This window comes from Ambystoma mexicanum, chromosome 8 (genome assembly GCF_040938575.1).
Source record: "Ambystoma mexicanum isolate Mex_15411 chromosome 8, UKY_AmexF1_1, whole genome shotgun sequence".
Lineage (NCBI taxonomy): Eukaryota > Metazoa > Chordata > Amphibia > Caudata > Ambystomatidae > Ambystoma > Ambystoma mexicanum.
In genome coordinates, this window is record NC_090929.1 from 626,688,255 (window position 1) to 626,706,086 (window position 17,832).

General features: G+C 47.3%; 1 protein-coding gene across 12 annotated transcripts in view; it reads right to left on the reverse strand.

Moving 5' to 3' along the window:
• The window catches only part of EIF4G3 (eukaryotic translation initiation factor 4 gamma 3), a 4,880,525-nt gene that overhangs the window by 1,884,261 nt on the left and 2,978,432 nt on the right, over positions 1 to 17,832 (reverse strand). For all 12 annotated transcript variants that reach the window (XM_069610350.1, XM_069610349.1, XM_069610345.1 and 9 more), the window contains one exon: positions 3,131 to 3,277. In XM_069610350.1, the coding sequence (XP_069466451.1) occupies positions 3,131 to 3,277 (147 nt within the window). The remainder of the gene's footprint in view (positions 1 to 3,130; positions 3,278 to 17,832) is intronic.

The following is a 17,832-nucleotide window of genomic DNA, read 5'->3' on the forward strand; positions in this document are numbered from 1 at the left end:
CCAGTCCAGAGTTCTGCCTTTGGAAATTCATGTCTAACATAGCTGTATGGAAGGCTGATGCATCAAGATCTATGGGATCGCTAAAAGCTAGGTTAATGTCTCTGAGAATGATGCATTTAGTGTTAGGCTTAATAAGGGGTGTTAGTAGTAGAGGGATGTCCAAGTTAGGGTGAGCATTTTTGTCCGGTGATCTATACACGACCAAGAAATTAGTGGTGGTTTTGGGGTTGGAGGTGAATTTTACTACTAGAAGTTCATACCCCAGTATTTGTTCCATTGGGCAAGCTCTAATTTGCAATGTGGTTTTGGCTATTAGGGCGACTCCGCCTCCTAGGGTGTTGGTCCTATCTGTCCTAAGGATGCTGAATCCTGGGGGGATAACAAGAGCTAGGAGTGGGCCTGCAGCAGGGTGTAGCCATGTTTCGGTGACTACAGGATATCAAGTTGATGATCAACAATGAGGTCATGGATTTCTATGGCATGTGCTCCGAGCGAGTGAGCGAGCATTGATAAGTTCGCCTTTGAGAGTGGGGATGGGGTCTCGAGGTGGTGTGTTGCCTGGGTTGGTTGTGTGAGTAGTGGTTTTGGTGTTTCTTAGGGGTTTGGTTGGTTTTTTGTAGTGGTCTTTGTGTTGGAGGTTGTTTGAGATGGTATCTAATTTGGTAGGTGTGTCTGTGGTTGTGGCGGGTGTTGTAGCTCGGTGGATGGTTTTGGTTCTAGACTTGAGTCTGTTGAGTCTGTCAATACCCAGGGTGGGTGTTGTCTTGTTATCTGACCCTTTAGGTCGGGTTTGTTTGGCAGTATTATGAGTAAGGCTGGGGTTAGTTAGGACTACTTTATTTGTGGCGTTGGAAGAAGTAATGTTTCTGGGTGAGGAAGGGGTGGGGAATGGAGGGAGGGTAGGAAAGGGGTGGAGCAGGGGTTGGGCTGGTGGCGCTGACATCCCAATCTGGCTAAACCTTCATTGAGCTTGATGAAGTATCCTCCTGCGCGTGGAGTGGGGCATTATACAGAAGGGGAACATGATGGTGGTCAGGATGTTAATCATTGTGTGGATGATTTTAGTTGAGAAATACATATGGTATTCAACACATGAGCATAGGTGGAACAGCTAGGAAGTAACTAAAATGTGAGGCCCTATAGGCTTTGTGATCATATGTCACTAAAAACATTTGATTCAAGCAGTTACGGCTAATAGTTAGGCTAGTGCGGCTGAGGAGCGGCAACATTCCATTCAAACAATATTGCAAATAGTTAGGCTAGTGCGGCTGAGGAGCGGCAACATTCCATTCAAACAATATTGCAAATAGTTAGGCTAGCGCGGCCGAGGAGCGGCAACATTCCATTCAAACAATATTGCAGTAGGTTAGGCTGGATCAGTAATGAGCTGTGAAGGTAGTCTCTATAGAGCATGAGTGGGATGTGGGCAACGCCATTAGTCACCTTGTGCAAGTGAGTTGGGTCAGCGTGATGGCGTGAAGATATTTACAGCCTTGGGGTTGGAGGCAGTAGTATGTATTCAGGTTCCGACTTGTTAGTCGCGGATTAATCAAGCGATACTATGCAGTGGTGATTTCGTCGCAATCAAATTAGGTTCAATGGCACTCGCATAACTTACTGGATAGATAGGCTGGATGGTGCGGCCATCTGTGGACAGCTGCAGATAGGGCACTTTTGATCGCGGCCCTTCTGGCTCGGTGACCGGCTTCCGCCTCCGGTCGGGTAGACAGAAGTAAATAGGAGCGGGCAGCCAATCGGCTGTTGTGTCGGGGTGATGTGGCGTAGAATCTAATGGAGCGTTGTGGGGAGTGAGGCGGCCATCTTTAAGTGAGGAGGTTAGGCCTTGCCTGGATATACTGCAACGTTACGTGCTCAGTGCAATCCTCCAGAGAGACTTGGCCAGTAATGACTGCTGGCTCTAGTTGGCATGCGGTAGATGCTTCTCCGCTGGGTAGATATACAGCGTGGATGCATGGACACAAACTACCACAAGTCTAGTAAAGAGGCAAAGGGACACAGAGCATGCCAAGTGCATCATATGTCTGTGCTCCCTCTCTGCGCCACCACATGTCCAAAGACTCATTTAGTCTCAGGTTTCAAGAATGTGGATGGTTGGTCCCCTTGCTGGTCTTTTAATCACTAAACCCTTTGCCACCACTCTGCATACCAAGCCCCATATTTCAACACTTTTCCCCCACCTAAGATGTTTGCCATTGTCCAAATATGCTCTCAGAGGGATTGTGAAGGAAGGGTCTCCACCCATCAGTCACCACCTTGGGTGATCCTCTTTTGGGGTCCAGCGAAGAGCCATAAGTCTTGCAGCACACCCATGGTAAATAGATAAGGGAGGAATGCGCGTGACGACTGTGCCACAGCCCAGAGCGACCCTACTCTCAGTTTCCCTGACACTAAGTGTGCCTGTAAGAATTCTTTTGAGAAGTTCTAATGCAGTCTTCGGAATCACCTGTGTGGGCAACCAGAGTTGAAGGACTGTGAAATTTCCGTTCAAGTATACCAAAGGGGCCGTCATGGATCAAGGCAGCTCAAAAATAAATGGGATCCCAAGGCAAGGAACTAGAATATTCTGCCATTTTGGTAGGATTAAGAGCCATCAGCAGATGCATGTGTGGATTTGCAGCATGTCTGAAGCACAGAGATGTTTGCCTTATCAATTCCCATTTTTTGGGTGGGCTCGGCCCTCCTGTCTGTCCTTTGCTGTAGTTGTCTCGTTTTGCCAGGCTATAAATGCAACATTATCTACTTGTGCCAACTGCAGAAAAGACACCTGGTTTGTTGAATGTCTCACATGACATGCATTAGCATTAATTTGAAGAAAAGGCTCAGAGGAGGAAAGACTTCTTGACGTTCTATGTACACAAATAAGTGCCTGAAGATAGGAAAACAGTATAGCAATTGCATAGCTATTGCCATAACATTCTATCAATGTTAGCTTTTCTAGAAACATTGCAAAGCACATTTGATTATGTATCCGGTTTCACTGCTTTTTTAATTTATTGCATACTCTTTCTCGTCTTCACTCCTTTTTTCCTCACGCCTTCTTTAGTAGCTTGTGCCAAGAACCTGAATGCGACTTTCTCTGCACACATTTTAATCACTCCCTCATACTTACTGTTTTTGCAGACTCTAGTTCTTTCTGTTTCCTTTCAAATACATCATCATCAGCCTTGTCCTTTTCAAATTCCTTCTGGCAGCGATTCAGCAGCAGCTTGCGAAAATTTACTGTGCTAGCAGGCTTGTCAGTCATCTGCACTTTCAACTGCAACAATGAAGAAGATACACCACTGTTAAATTATGACATCTAATTTGCAAGAAAATATTAGCTTCCATTTCCTTCATTTCCTTCATCCCCAGCCCTCTGCATACCAAAGTAAGATAAATGCTGTAAATATATTCATAGAATTAAGCACCAAAGCCATGTTCTTTGGTGTCTTAAAGCATTCTATATAAATAAAACAATACAATACAAATATTTAATTGGCATACAGATTAAACAAAATAAGTTAAAGTCACCTTCACCCTCTTAAACCAGTGGGATTTTAAAGGGAATAGATTATTCGACTGTCCTTCAAGGTGAGCAAATGATCAAAGCCAGATTTTATAATATAGCAGAGCAGAAATATTCATTAGGCATGCCCATAGTGAAATGAATGTATCTTTGCATATTCCTTTATATACGTCTTACAGCTTGTGTGAGCCTTCCTAAACAATCAGTGATAATGTGGCCCAATGAAGACACAATCTTCGGTCAAAACATGGTTGCTGGACGAAGCTCAGATGTATACTGCACACATCTGGTTCAAAATTAGCAAGCTTATGTCTGATCGTCCAGTGCTAGAATCAGGGTGGTAAAGAACAAATTACTTACCTCTGGTAATGTTCTTTCTGGTGGATGTTCCTCCCACAGATTCCTCAATCTTAGATATATCCTGCAGCGTGAGCTAGATCATAAAACCTTTTTCCCTAGGAGCTGGGGGAGAAGTGCAATCTGAACATTTGGATCCCTCGATGTGACCACTCGTCGACACCGGATAATACATTAATCAGCCATAAATACCTCATACCACGCTTCTGACCTCAGTTTCCCCATTTTTCCCATGCTAAGCCACGTTGGGGAAATTGAACACGCTCTCAATCAGCAGAGTAGGCAGAGATTGGATGCATAATCTGTGGGAGGAACATCCAGCAAAAAAAAATACTTTACCAGAGGAAAGCAAGCTGTTCTTTGGCTAGTGCACTCCTGCAGATTCCTCATCTTAGACTCCCATAGCAGTAATACAGCACATGAGATGGGTGGAGGTAGACTGGAGAAAAACAGACATTTTATATGACCGCCCTACCGAATTGGGCATCCTGACTGCACAGAGGCTAGACAGTAGTGTTTAGCAAAAGTACACAACGTGACAAAGTTGCTGATGGATTGACAACTGTCCAAAACTAGGGTGCCGCGCTGAAGAGGAGAAGCAGGAGCCAGCCCACTGATTGAGTGAGCCCGAGACCTTTATGTGCCTCCTTTCCCCTATCAAATAACACTATGCAATGAAGAGCATGATCCAAAAGGATAAGGTTTGCTTTGTTATTGCCTTTCCAAGTTTAATGACTGCATAAGCACCTGGAGACTGCACTTGGGAGGTAGCGGTACGTGGCATAAATCAACATAACTTAACATGGAATACAGAAAATTGAGCTTTCTGCCTGAATTTGCTAGTTTAAGCCAAGTAGAAGCTTAAGGAGTTGTTCAGGATGGAATCGGCAGAATCTCTCCTCATCTTTTGAGGGATGAAGAGTAGGGTAAAACATCATAAGTTGTATTTTCTGGGATCAATGATATTCCAAGACGAACTTGGGGAAGGGTGAAGGTCTTACCCTAAGAGTCACTTGCTCCTAGAGAAATGGATATATGGTGACTTGCAAGCAAGAGCTTGTAACTCACACATCCTTCTTGTAGATTGCATACCCACTATTATAACTGGTCTTCAGTTTTAGTGGTATAGGAGGACATTTGTGCATGCGTTTGAAAGGAGCCCCATCAAGAAACGACCAGGTCTAGGCCAGGTCTAGCAATCATGGTCTCTCCCTGCACCAAGTAGAGAATGATTTCCTGCAGCTGCTGTAAACTGATTTCATGGTCAGTCTTCTTTCTGCAAGTAGGACTTTCAGAACATCCTCTGGGAGATCACAATCCATGTACTTAATTCCTTCAGCAGCCAGACAAGGTTGAGGCTCAAGTGCAAGGCTAAGCCCCTTGCTTGGGAGAGCAAAGCCGCTCTAAGCGTGAGATGCTGAGGAGGGCAACTGGTCATGTCCAGAAGGTCCTGGTACCATCCCTTTTGGCCTAATCTGGGTCAACCTGGCTAAGGTACAGACGCTGGTCCTGAACCTCCTGAGAACTTTTGGGTTGATGGGAACCAGTGGAAACACATAGGACTGGAAAGCTTCGGTCCACAAAAAAATGGATCCCCCAACACCCCCTTTGTAGAAAAATCACTGGAGACAAAGGTTTTGCACTTCATGTTGACACTGGAGGACCACTCCACTGGCAGGGTCCCCGAAAGGCTGAAGATTTCTAAAATAATCTCCTAACAAAGACCCTGTTTGTGGGAAACTGAACACTGCTTGCTCAAGGCATTCAGCACCACATTCTCCTAAATAGGCTACTGAGAGGGAGATATTGTTCCCCAATGCACGCAATCATATCCATAGTGCTTCCCCTTCACAGGGGAAGTGACACCAAACATTATCTCTTGTTCAGGCAGTACCTGATAACAGTGCTGTCCATCGGGATGCTCTTTCCTGGATGGAAGGGAGAAAGGCTAGCAGTACAAGTATGATCACCCACAGCTCAAGCAGGTTCATGTGCATTTTTAGAATGTGCCAGGGACCAGATCACGTTGAGATCACCCCAGCCCTTCATGGAGACCTCTGTTGCAACACTCACCACTGGCCTTGAGTGCCAAAAAGTTTGCCCCGCCAAAACTTTGCTGCTGTCCCACCTTGGAAGGTCCTGTGATAACACAGCTTGTAAACTATCAAGAGGTCTGTCATGCTGCCTGAGAACTGTGACTTCTGTGATCTAAGAAGCCAATGAAGGGATGTGTGTGTGCGTTCTGGAAACTGCCGACCATTTGGATGATATTCACAACCCTTTCCAACCCTGTTCTCTGGTGGATGAGCCTTCCCCAATCCAGAATCCAGGACTACTTCGATAAATTGGAGTGTTTTTGATGGTGTCACTTGAGACTTGTTGAAGTTCAGGGAGAAGCCCAATTTGTATAAGATATGCATACAATATGGCCGGTCTGGATCAGATGGCCCACAGCCTTTTCTGGGGACATAACCCTCATAAGCCAATCGTCCAAGTAAGGGAAAACTTGAATTCTCCCCCTCCTGAGAATCGCCACCACCATCGACACCCTAGTGGAAATGTTCAGGGCAGAGGTCAGAGCAAAAGGCAATATCCAACAGCTCTCCTGGCTGCACAGATTGTTTTTAAAGTAAGCTGCTGACTTCCAGAAGGCAATTTTAGCATGTGCTTGTTCATGAGGATATTTACATATGTTATTATATTTTCGCTGCTGTTTTTTTAAATATTTCAAATTGAGTCGGATGTTGGGCACATGTTTGTTATGCACATAAATCAAATAAGGGACTACCCTCATGTTGTATGTGGTGAGAACGGTGGGCACGGATTTGCAAAAGTGCTGGTACTCCATTTCTCCTAAACCATAGCGGTGCACACCTTGTTTGCGTCACCGACAGGTGACGTTCGTGCTGAGACAAAGCCTGTTTAGGCCGGTTTGCAGCCTGGTGCAGGGGAGAACGCTGTATAGAGATCTCTGGATCGGCTCTGTAAGTAGTTTCTGGGACACAATCTAAGTCTTGTAGAGATGGCCCCCATCCTGTTCACTCGGGATGCCCTGAAGAAGGGAGACAAGGAATCAAGACATGTGACACTACGCTCCCTTAATAAGATCAGAGCTCTTAGACTTGATAAATCTGAGAAGCTGAAGAGCCCTGGAAACTGGGAACCCAATAAGGCTCCTCCGCTTAAAGCAGTTTTGTTAATTGTGAGGTCCGAAGTGTTAAGGAGAATTCTCTGTAAAGGGTAATTTCCCAAACCTAGTGAGACCCCCAGCAGCTTTGCTGGATTTTTGGGGTTTATTTTTTTCTCCTGCTAAGAGTGAGACTCTTTTTCTCCCACTCTTAGACATGATTTGAGGTGTTCCTTTGACTTGTATGTGTTTTATGGGCTATGGGGTCCTTTACCCCATAGGGCTTCATGTGTTTTTGGTATGTGGGTTACACAGCACCCTCCGTGCAATAACCCTGGGGTGTCGTAGCGACCCCCAAACATAGACTCCATACCCTGGGACTGACTACTGTCTCCCAGGGCATGTAAAGTCACCATTTACTTTACTAGTCTTAAATTGTGAACAAAACCAGTCCAAACCATCATATTGTGGACGTACTGGTCGGGGCAATTCGATTGCCCCGGGGTCTGTTGTTCGAGGGGGCACTGTCCAGTCCCCCCCGACCGAGTTTTGGCTGGTGGCAGTGGATACTACTTTTTTATATTCGACTGCGGATATATTCCTATGGGATTTTTCCATTGTTCGAGGCAACCACTTTTTAAAATAGCCTCGAACATACCGCCAGTTTATTAAATTAATATAAATTCACCGGTTGGTATTTTTTTGCCGAAACTCGGTTCCAAAATGGCATTTGTGTTCGCTTCTGTGACTCCAACCCAAGTCGAGCCCTTTGTTCCACTTTTTGGTGGGGTTCTCCACAGAAGCCTCCAAAAGTGGTGCCACTCTGTCTGGGTACCACAGTGGGTGTGGGAGGGGGTTTAGGCCCCCTGGACTGAGTTGCCTCGGCAACTCAAGTTGCACTCTGGTGTGATTGGCCCAGTGGTGAGCCGCCCGGCTCACCACTTAGCATGTTTGAGTGACAGCTAGAACTGATGAATGGGTGTTTTCTGCATAAAAGCAGGGCTTTGGGGACTGGAACCTCAGAAGTCGCCACAGGACCTAAAGAATCCGAGGAGGGAGAAGGTGAGCCGACCTGCAACGACCACACCACCGGTGGAGCCCTGCTGAACCGTCTCACCACTTTTCCCGTCCGGAGAGTCTTCTTCCTTTGACTGGTGGGGATAACCAGTTTGCCCGTCTTTTCGCCTTCCTGGATCATCTCGTGGCCGCCTTGCCTGTGCCAAGCACCCCGGCGACCGGAATACCACGGTTTACCACTACGGCGAAGAAAAGGGTAGTACCTTTTAACCGGAGAACTCCGCGGCTGGTTTCTTCCCTGGCAGTGCAACGACCTTCATCTTTCCTCCATGTCGAGACCTCCTCTTCCTCTGGAGGAAACACCGACTTGCACCCGCTGCCAGGAACAACTGCTCCCGCTAGAGCGTTCTTCCCATTTCAGGTACTGTGTCCCGCCTGGCTTCCCTTGCAACAGATCGTTCGGGGTGACAGTAAATCCTCGACTTTCTAACCAGGGTTAGCCTGTGGCCTGTTAACTAACTTTTCCTGACTTGATCTCAATCGTTTGTGAACTATCTACAAAGACTCTTTGGGCATAACCCCCCTGTGTGATCCTGGACACATTTCGCTTGCTCTCTCTAAGAGTGGGCCTGGCATTTGAACTTCCTTGCTCTCCAGTAGACTTTGCCTAACCTACCTCACTGTGGTTCTTTTAAAAGTATTGAAATTGTGTGCTTTATAACTCTGCCTTTTCCCTCCCTTTTTTTTATAACTTATTAGAGTGCCATCTTAGGTTAAGCGCTCACCTCTGTCTGAAAATAAGTGGTGTTTCTCACTAAGACTTGTCTAATAAGTAATCAGGGTTGTGTATCTATAATAGTGACTGTGTGTGGAATTTACTTACCTTTTTGTGCTAGTGTAATTTACAAGTGTGTCTTTAAATAAGGGATACATTACTCACCGTAATCGTATTTCTGATGCTTGTATCTGCTTAGATTCACATGCTGTGCATAGGCCGACATCTAGTGGAAGCTGCGGAGTATTACAGTTTGTTTTTCGAAAGTCGAAAATGGGCGTCGACACAGGCGTGCCAGTAATACTATCCCTAGTGTGACGTCCACTGTACCCAAGATCCCTCACGCGTCTAGGATCCTCAGATTGTATTTTTTCTGACATGAGGAAGCATGAGGAGTAGCGTGAGTACAGATAATCCAAGCAGATAGACAGAAAGGTAAGACTACAAGTAATCATGCGCCTTCTCTCGGAGGGGAGGAAGGGTGGGTCGCATGTGAATCTAAGCAGATACAAGCATCAGAAATACGATTACGGTGAGTAATGTATCCCTTCTGAGGCTTGTGGAATCTGCTTAGATCACATGCTGTGCATAGATTAGCGAGCAGTACCAGAAGAAGGAGGTGGGATGTGAGAAGGGTCATGAGCAAACAGGTGTCTTAGAACCGCTTGTCCCACTTGTGTATCTGTCTTGGAATGAGTGTCAATGCAGTAATGCTGAGTAAAAGTGTGAATAGAGCTCCAAGTAGCTGCTTTGCAAATGGTGTCGTGGGGAACATTTGCAATGAAAGCCAGAGTGGCACCAATGCCTCTAGTAGAGTGGGCCCTTGGCGTAAAAGGCAGAGTCTTTTCAGAAAGAGAGTAACACAGCTGTATACAGTTGATAATCCACTTCGAGATAGCGCCCTTAGAGACGCGATCCCCCTCTCTGCTTGTAGCTACGGAGACAAACAGTTGATCTGTTTTCCTTAGCGGTCTGGTTTTATTTACATAGTATAGGACCGCCCTACGCACATCTAGGGTGTGTAGTTTCACCTCAGCCGAGCCTTGCGGGTTTTGGAAGAAAGCCGGAAGCTCGATGGACTGGTTTACATGGAACTTGGATATGAATTTAGGTGAGAACCTAGGGTGTGTGCGTAAAACCAGTTTGTCTTTGTGGATAGTAAAGAAAGGATCCTGCACTGACAGAGCCTGAATTTCACTGACTCTTCTTATGGAGGTAATGGCTACTAAGAAGGCCGTTTTATAAGTCAGGTGTTTGAGACTACTTTTATGCATGGGTTCGAATGGGGGTCCCATGAGCTTAGCTAGCACCACGTTGAGGTCCCATCCTGGCGGTGGGTTCGAAATAGGAGGGTGAAGTCTCTTTACTCCTTCCATGAAGGCTTTAACCACCGGTACTTTCCACCACGAGACCCTGTTATGGGATGTGGTGTAAGCCGAGAGGGCTGCCAGGTGTACTTTCAGCGAGTTAAAAACCAACCCTGCATCCAGCAGGTGGAGCATGTATGTCACAACGTTGGAAGGAGTGCAATCAACCGGGTTGATTTGTTTATTCTGGCACCAGATAACGAATCTTTTCCATTTATCAAAGTAACAGTGCCTTGTATTTGGTTTCCTGGACTCCTTTAGAATGTCCATACACCTCTGTGGTAATTTGAGATGTCCAAACTCTATGACTTCAGGAGCCATGCTGCTAGGTTCATAGAGTTGGGTTCCTGATGCACTGTTTGACCCTGTTGCTGGGACAGTAGGTTGTCCCAGGCTGGGAGTCTGATGGGCTCGCACACCGCCATCCTGCGTAGGTGTGGAAACCATGGTTGTCTCGCCCACATGGGAGCAACTAGGATGAGCGTCATCGATTCCTTGTTCATCTTGTACACCACCTTCCTGATGAGAGGAGTTGGTGGAAAAGCGTACGCAAACATCCCTGACCAGTTCATCCACAGGGCATTCCCTTGGGAGTCCGGCTGGGGGAACCTGGATGCAAATCCTGGGCATTGTCTGTTTTCGCTTGTGGCGAATAGGTCTATAGTGGGGAAACCCCACTGAGAGAAGAGATCTTCTACTACGTCTTTGTGAAGGACCCATTCGTGTTCTTCTGGGAGGGAGTCTCTGCTTAGAGCATCCGCTAGGGAATTGAGCTCCCCTGGAACATGTTGCGATGACAGGAAGATGTTCCGTCTGAGTGCCCATATCCATATTTTCTGGGCAAGCTTGGACAGATTTGGCGAACGAGTCCCCCCTTGCTTGTTCAGATAGAACATGGCTGTCGTGCTGTCCGTCCTGATCTGCACCGACAAGTTCAGTAGATGGGGCTCGAACGCCTTTAGCGCTCGGAATACTGCCAGAAGCTCTAGCAGATTGATGTGGTTCTTGGCTACTGAGTGAGACCAGAGACCCTGAGCTGTGTGGTGGAGATGGTGAGCTCCCCACCCAGTCAGGCATGCATCTGTAGTCACCACGGCTTGTACTTCGGGATCGTAAAAGGGTTTCCCCTTTGCGAGATTCTCTCTTGTCCACCAGTGTAGGCTCTGTACGAGTGTTGGCGAAACGACCACTAGATCGTCCCACTGACCACTTGCCTGAGACCACTGTTTCGCCAACCATTCCTGCATGGGACGCATGCGCAGACGCGCGTGGGGGACCAGGTAAATGCATGACGCCATCATGCCCAGTAACCGCATAGCTTTGCGTACTGTTATCTGTTGACCTGACTGATAATGCGGAATTTGCAGAAGTATATTCCGAATTCTCTCTTCCGAAGGGAAGGTCAATCCTTTCTGAGTATCTAGGATAGCTCCTAGAAACTGTTTTGAGGTGCTTGGCACCAGACTTGACTTTTTCTCGTTGATAGAGAAGCCTAATTCGTGGAGGAGGTCGATAGTCCTCTGAATGTTTGACCTGCAAATTCCTGGGGTTTCCCCCGTTATGAGCCAGTCGTCCAGATAAGGGTACACCGGGATTGCCTCCCTGCGTAGGTGTGCAGCTGCCACCGCCAGTACCTTGGTGAATACCCTTGGTGCTGAAGCTATCCCGAAGGGCAGTACCTTGAATTGGTAGTGGCGACTGTCCACCTTGAAGCGCAAGTACTTTCTGTGCGCTGGGAGCATGGAAATATGAAAATAAGCATCTTTCATATCCAAGGTTGCCATGTAATCCCCCTTTTTTAGGAGGGGGATTACCTCTTGTAGCGTGGTCATACGGAATTTTTGGGGCTTGACATACTTGTTGGCAGGCCGTAAGTCCAATACTGGGCGCATTGTCAAATCTTTCTTTGGCACAAGGAAGTAAGTTGAATAGATACCCTTGTTTACCTGGTGTCCTGGGACGAGTTCTATCGCGTCCTTTTCTAGCAGAATGGCGATCTCCTCGAGAAGGATCCTTTGATGCTCTAGGGAGTGCACTCTTTGTCGTGGAGGATGGTTCCGGGGACGCTGCAGTAGTTCTATACAATATCCTGCGGATACTGTTGACAGCACCCATCTGTCTGAGGTGATCCCTTCCCAAGCCTGGGTGAAGGTGGAAATGCGTCCCCCTACTGGGGTTGCGTGACAAGGGACCCTGAACTGAGCGTCACTGTTTTGGTGGAGGCGTGCCACCTCCCTTGTTGGGGCTGCCTCTGCCTCTTCCACGACCTCTCTTGTTACCCCTGCCGTAACTCTGGGTAGACTGCTGGTTGTTATTCCATTGTGTACCCTGTCCCTGGGCATAGTTGCCTCTTTGTGAATTTTGGCCGCGTGGGCGACGAAAATTACTGTTCCCCCTCTGGTTAGGGGGTTTGTTGGTAAGCTGGCCAAGGGATTTGAGAGTCTCATATTCATCTTTGGCATTTTTAAGTGCGTCTTCGACCGCTTTCCCAAACAATAGGTCGGGTTCCACTGGCTTGTCTATTAAAGAAGCCTGGGTTTCTGTCTTGAATCCCGACTGCCGTAACCACGCATGTCTCTTGATAACAGTACCTTCTGCTATCAATCTCCCTGCGTTGTCAGCGGCGTCGAAAGTTGCTTTTAAAATGCAACCAGACACGGCTCTCCCCTCTGCCGAGATCCGAGCCAGCTGGCTCTTTAACGGTTCTGGAGCAGAGGCAATGAGCGCCGCGACTTCTTCCCATTGATGGCAGTTGTAACTAGCCAACAGGGTGGTGGAATTCGCAATCCTTGCTTGGTAGGCGGACGTTGAGGCTACCTTCCTGCCAAACCCGTAAAGTTTTTTGCTCTCCTTGTCGGGAGGAGCTTCTGATGAAGATAAGGGCGTGCCAACCCTTTTTCTAGTGTTGGTAACCACTAGGGAATCTGGTTTAAGATGTCCCCTTATATACAGAGGGTCAGACTGGGCTGCCCGGAAAATCTTTTCAATTCTGGGGTTGACAGCTCTGGTGAGGTTAGGATTCACCAGGGAAGGCTCTATTCTTCGTTGGATGGATTTGAGGATAGGGATGGTCTGAGCGACCGGTCTCCTCTCTCCTACAAACTAGACCCGCGAAGTCCCTTTCCTCCTGTACACCGTGGGTGTCGATGTGGAAATGTTCCGCTGCTCGAGCGAGAACCTCGTTAAGGAGGGGCTGGTTATCAACTGGAGAGTCGGTAACTGGGGCTTCGCTTTGTGCTGGGGAATCTATTCTGTAAATTTCCTGCTCATCATCTCCCTCCTCCAGGTCCTCATCATCTGCATAGTAATCTGTCCCGGTTTGTTTTTCCATAATTTCAAACTCCTGGTCCTCTTCAGGGAAAACTTGTCCCTGGTATCTGGGGAGTGGAGTAGAATATGGAGTGGAGTAAGGTTGAACCTCGAAGGGTTCAGGTCTTTCGAACCGGGGCTTTTTACTTAGCGGGATAGGATCGGAGGAGCCTGAGGGTGTGGCCCCTTGAGGGTTATATGAAAGAAAATGTTCTGGGTTCTTATCATAAAAATCAGCCAAGGAAGACATCCTAGACATAACCCTGTCTATGTCTTCACTGGACCATTCCCTGGAACAGGGTATTACTTTAGTAGGTGTTGATTTATGGGACTTTTCAAGGGTAGACTTGTGTTTGCTTGTCTGCCTAGGGTGAGTGGATGGCTTTACAGGAGTGGAAGGCTGTGCTTTCCGCTGTTTCCCCCCCTCCCCGTGCGTGGAAAAATGTTTTCCCTGTCCCTTGGAGGCCCCAGAGACTTTCGACGCCTGGCGCCGAGGGTCTGGAGAGGTATCTGTGTGCTTCGGGCGTGGGGCCTCACTGGTGTTAACCGCGGTCTCGGTATCTTGGAGCGCGGCCTGGGGGTGGAAGTCGTCTTCGTCTCCCGACGATCGAACTTCCGTTAATGTGTGTAGCGAGGCACTCTTGGCAAGAGTGGATGATTGCCTTGCGTCGTGAGGTGATCTCGATCGAGAGCGCCCAGAGGACACCGAGTCGGACCGTTCTTTTTGTGCCTCTTTCCGGGAAGTCGACGTCGTCGAGGTCCGGTTGGTCTTAGTGTGTTTAGTGTGTGTTAGGTGTGTAGCGCTTGCGTCGCCGGGGGTCTTCCCCATAGCCGCCCTGCCGGACGACCTTCCGAGGTCGGGGACCTGCGCTCGCCGGCTGTCTTTCGACGCCATAATGCCCTCGCCGTCCGAAAGTACGGCGTCGCTGCCATCGCTGAAGGCGCCCTCCGCTGCCATGGCCTCCTGCCTGGCGTGGTGGGCCCAACGCTTGGTCGAACGGTCCTTAAGTGTCTTAGGTTTAAACCTACTACACGCTCTGCAGTTCGCTTCGGGGTGATCCCTCGGCAAGCAGAGATTGCACGTGGCGTGCCTGTCGACCCAAGGGTATTTGCGATTGCACTTGGGGCAGAATTGAAAAGGGGTACCCTCCATACGCACCTTAAGGCAGCGGGCTGCTAAGTGTAGGAATATATAAAATGTAACTATATATCAAGAGTGAAGAGTATGTACCACCCCCCACTCTCCCTACTTGTAAGGGCCGAGGCCAGCGGCCTACTAGGCCCGGGCCGAGGCCAGCGGCCTTCCGAGGCCCAGATCCGTCGTGCAGCAGTCGACGGTCGATGACTTCTCCAGCCGTCGTCGAGGTCGAGGGTCGACGTAGGGGTGGGGAAGGGAATGAATAAGAATTATAATTATAATAACAGCAAATGTATGGCTAAGGCCAGGGAACTCCGCAAGATGCTTCCGACCAGTATGGCGGAAAAAAACAATCTGAGGATCCTAGACGCGTGAGGGATCTTGGGTACAGTGGACGTCACACTAGGGATAGTATTACTGGCACGCCTGTGTCGACGCCCATTTTCGACTTTCGAAAAACAAACTGTAATACTCCGCAGCTTCCACTAGATGTCGGCCTATGCACAGCATGTGATCTAAGCAGATTCCACAAGCCTCAGAAATAATGATATACTTTTACACCAAAGCTCTGGTCAGTGTTTGCTTGTGCTACTGTATCTCTGTACCTATTGTGTATACTCTATATACTGCCTAACTCATCTTGAGAGAGGTCCGACTGCTCAGCCACAGCTACCAGGTAAATCTGGGTGGTACAGACTGCTACCAATTGGGTTTACTGCCAACCACCTGTAGTCCTAAATCTTTTGCAGTGGTCCCTAAGGGAACTGCACAGGTTTCTGCCTAACACGAAGTGAAGCATTTTCTTGTAATCCATGTTTTTATTGAGGCACACGATTTAGATATCATGTTCCTCCTGGAAACATGGCTTACAGATTGCTCCCAGGCACTTTTCCATCTGCTAGTGTTGGAAAATTACATAATTCACTGTATTAAGAGGAGGTTGGGCGGCAGTATCATCAATAATTAAAGTTCAAATGACTTATTTCTTTTATTTTTGTATAACTTGGTTCAATTGCGCTAAAACAATTTTTACAAGATTCCTGGGTGAAGGTCAAGCCGAGAAAGAAGAAAGGAGGTTGAAGAAAGAAAATTAAAGGAGGCGAGAAGAGGCTGGTTCCAAGTCTGTTGTCTATGTGAATAAACCTGATCAGATCAGCCTCCACAAGTCGTCCAAGATTGTTTTTTATTTCCTTTTGTCGATGTCAGGGAGTCTGGGCGATTTAGAATGCTGAGTCCTTCGAAAAAACCCACTACAGCGATGATCCATCTGGGTTTTGCGCCGCTCATCAGGTTGATCCAGCATTCCTCTTCATCAAAGCAGTATGAATTGTTGAAGAGACGACCCAGGTGAAAGGTGCGCTTATTATCCAATCCTTGACATCTTAATAAGAGGTGTTTAAGTGTTTCGGCTGTGTCTGGGAGTTCGCAAAATCGACAGGAGCTTGAGTTAGATTGATTCCATCTGGCTAATATTTCCTTAGTGTATACAAGGTTCAGTCGAATGTGCATAAAGTTTTCACAAAGCTTCCTACCCGGACATTTTAGTAGGTAAGATCTTGTTCTGTTCACTTTAGCAGGGTTGACTGGGCAGTCATGGGTTAGCTTTGAGGCGTGTGCTTCGTCTAGTGTTTGAATCCAGCCTCTCTCCATAAGGCGCTCTTTACGTTTTCTGGCTTGGAGATGAGTTCCTCCTGGGAGCTATCCACCCAGGCAAGGCATTTTTTGTTCTTTGCCACCCAGGATTGGAGCATCTTGCACGTTCCAGCCTGAATTTCCTGCTTTATAGCCTTCAGGATAAGCAGTGGAGATGGCAAGAGAGTTTTTCTGTAAAGCAGGAGTTCATTCCGTGCTACAATTGAACTCAACGATTGAAGTGTTAGTTCCCTCCTGATTAGCACTACTGGTGTTGACTGTGGTAGGTTTAGTACTCTTTGCCAGTATGATCCTTCTAATCTCTGTCAGAAGTTTGTCGGAATATAGGGCATCGCTTCAGCGCCATAAATTATGGCAGGGGTTACTTTCATCCTGTAGAATGTCAAAACTGGATACAAAGAGAAGCGACCGTATTTGTTTAATAGAATTCTGGTCTGTGTTATCAGAAGGTGTAGTTTTTTCCACAGGGTTTCACACATCGAGTCTTCTTTTCCCTCTTTGTTCAATGTTACCCGTAGGTATCTGAACTCGTTCATGAGTTCTAGGGTCTGCTCTTGTATTGTCCAAGAGAAATTCTCCACTCTTCTCTTTCCTTTTCCCAGGATCATGATTTTGGTTTTTTCGCGGTTCTTCTGTAATTTGTTCAGGTAGGAATCTAAATTTGTGAGTTGTCTTTGCAATCCTATCAGCGTTTGGTCCATCAAGATTATATCAATTGCGTACAACAGTCATGATATTTTCTCTTCGCCTGGCCTTGGTGGAAAACTTCGGACCTTGAACTCGTGTTCCTTATAGTCGGCTATATATGCATTGTATAGTGCCGGGGCAAGTGGGCATCCTTGCTTAACGCCTCGAGCAGTTTCGATCCAGGATGATAATACGCCTTGATGGTTAAGGCGCACACTCATCGATGTACCACTATACAGTTCCTTGATGGCGTTCAAGATGGCAGACGGGCAATGTTGTCGATGGAGTTTTTCCCATAGAAGTGCCCTGTCAACACGATCAAAGGCCTTAGAAAAGTCAAAGAAGGCCAGGCACATTTTCGGATAACCCTCATGCACTTTTGCCTTCAAGACGCTTACAAAACCTGCTTGCAGTTGGTCGATCACTTTGGCAGACACAGTCCAATCTTGAAAACCTTCCAGGATAAGTGATGCAAAAAGCTTCCCAATTGAATCTAATAAAGTTATTAGCCTATAATGACTGGGGTTGTCTCTTGCACCTTTTTTGAAGGTCGGTACGACTATGGCCTTTTTCCAGGATGGTGGAATTGCAGTTGATCGAATACGATTTTCGAACACTTCTCCAATAAAGGTTGCCCAGATTTCTGCACTGTGTTTAAGGTCGAAGTTGGTGATTCCGTCAGGCCCTGCCGCGCGGGAACCGTTGAGTTTCATAATTTTGCAATGATGGTTTCCGGGTCCATTGGGAGCTGCCACATTGCTTTCGATGTTAGTGAAGTATAGGTGGTAGAGTTCTTGAGGGCACTGTATAGTTTCTCAAAATGTTTAATCCACCTGGGTTCCCCCACTGCGTTGGTGAGTAGCTGGTTATCTCCCT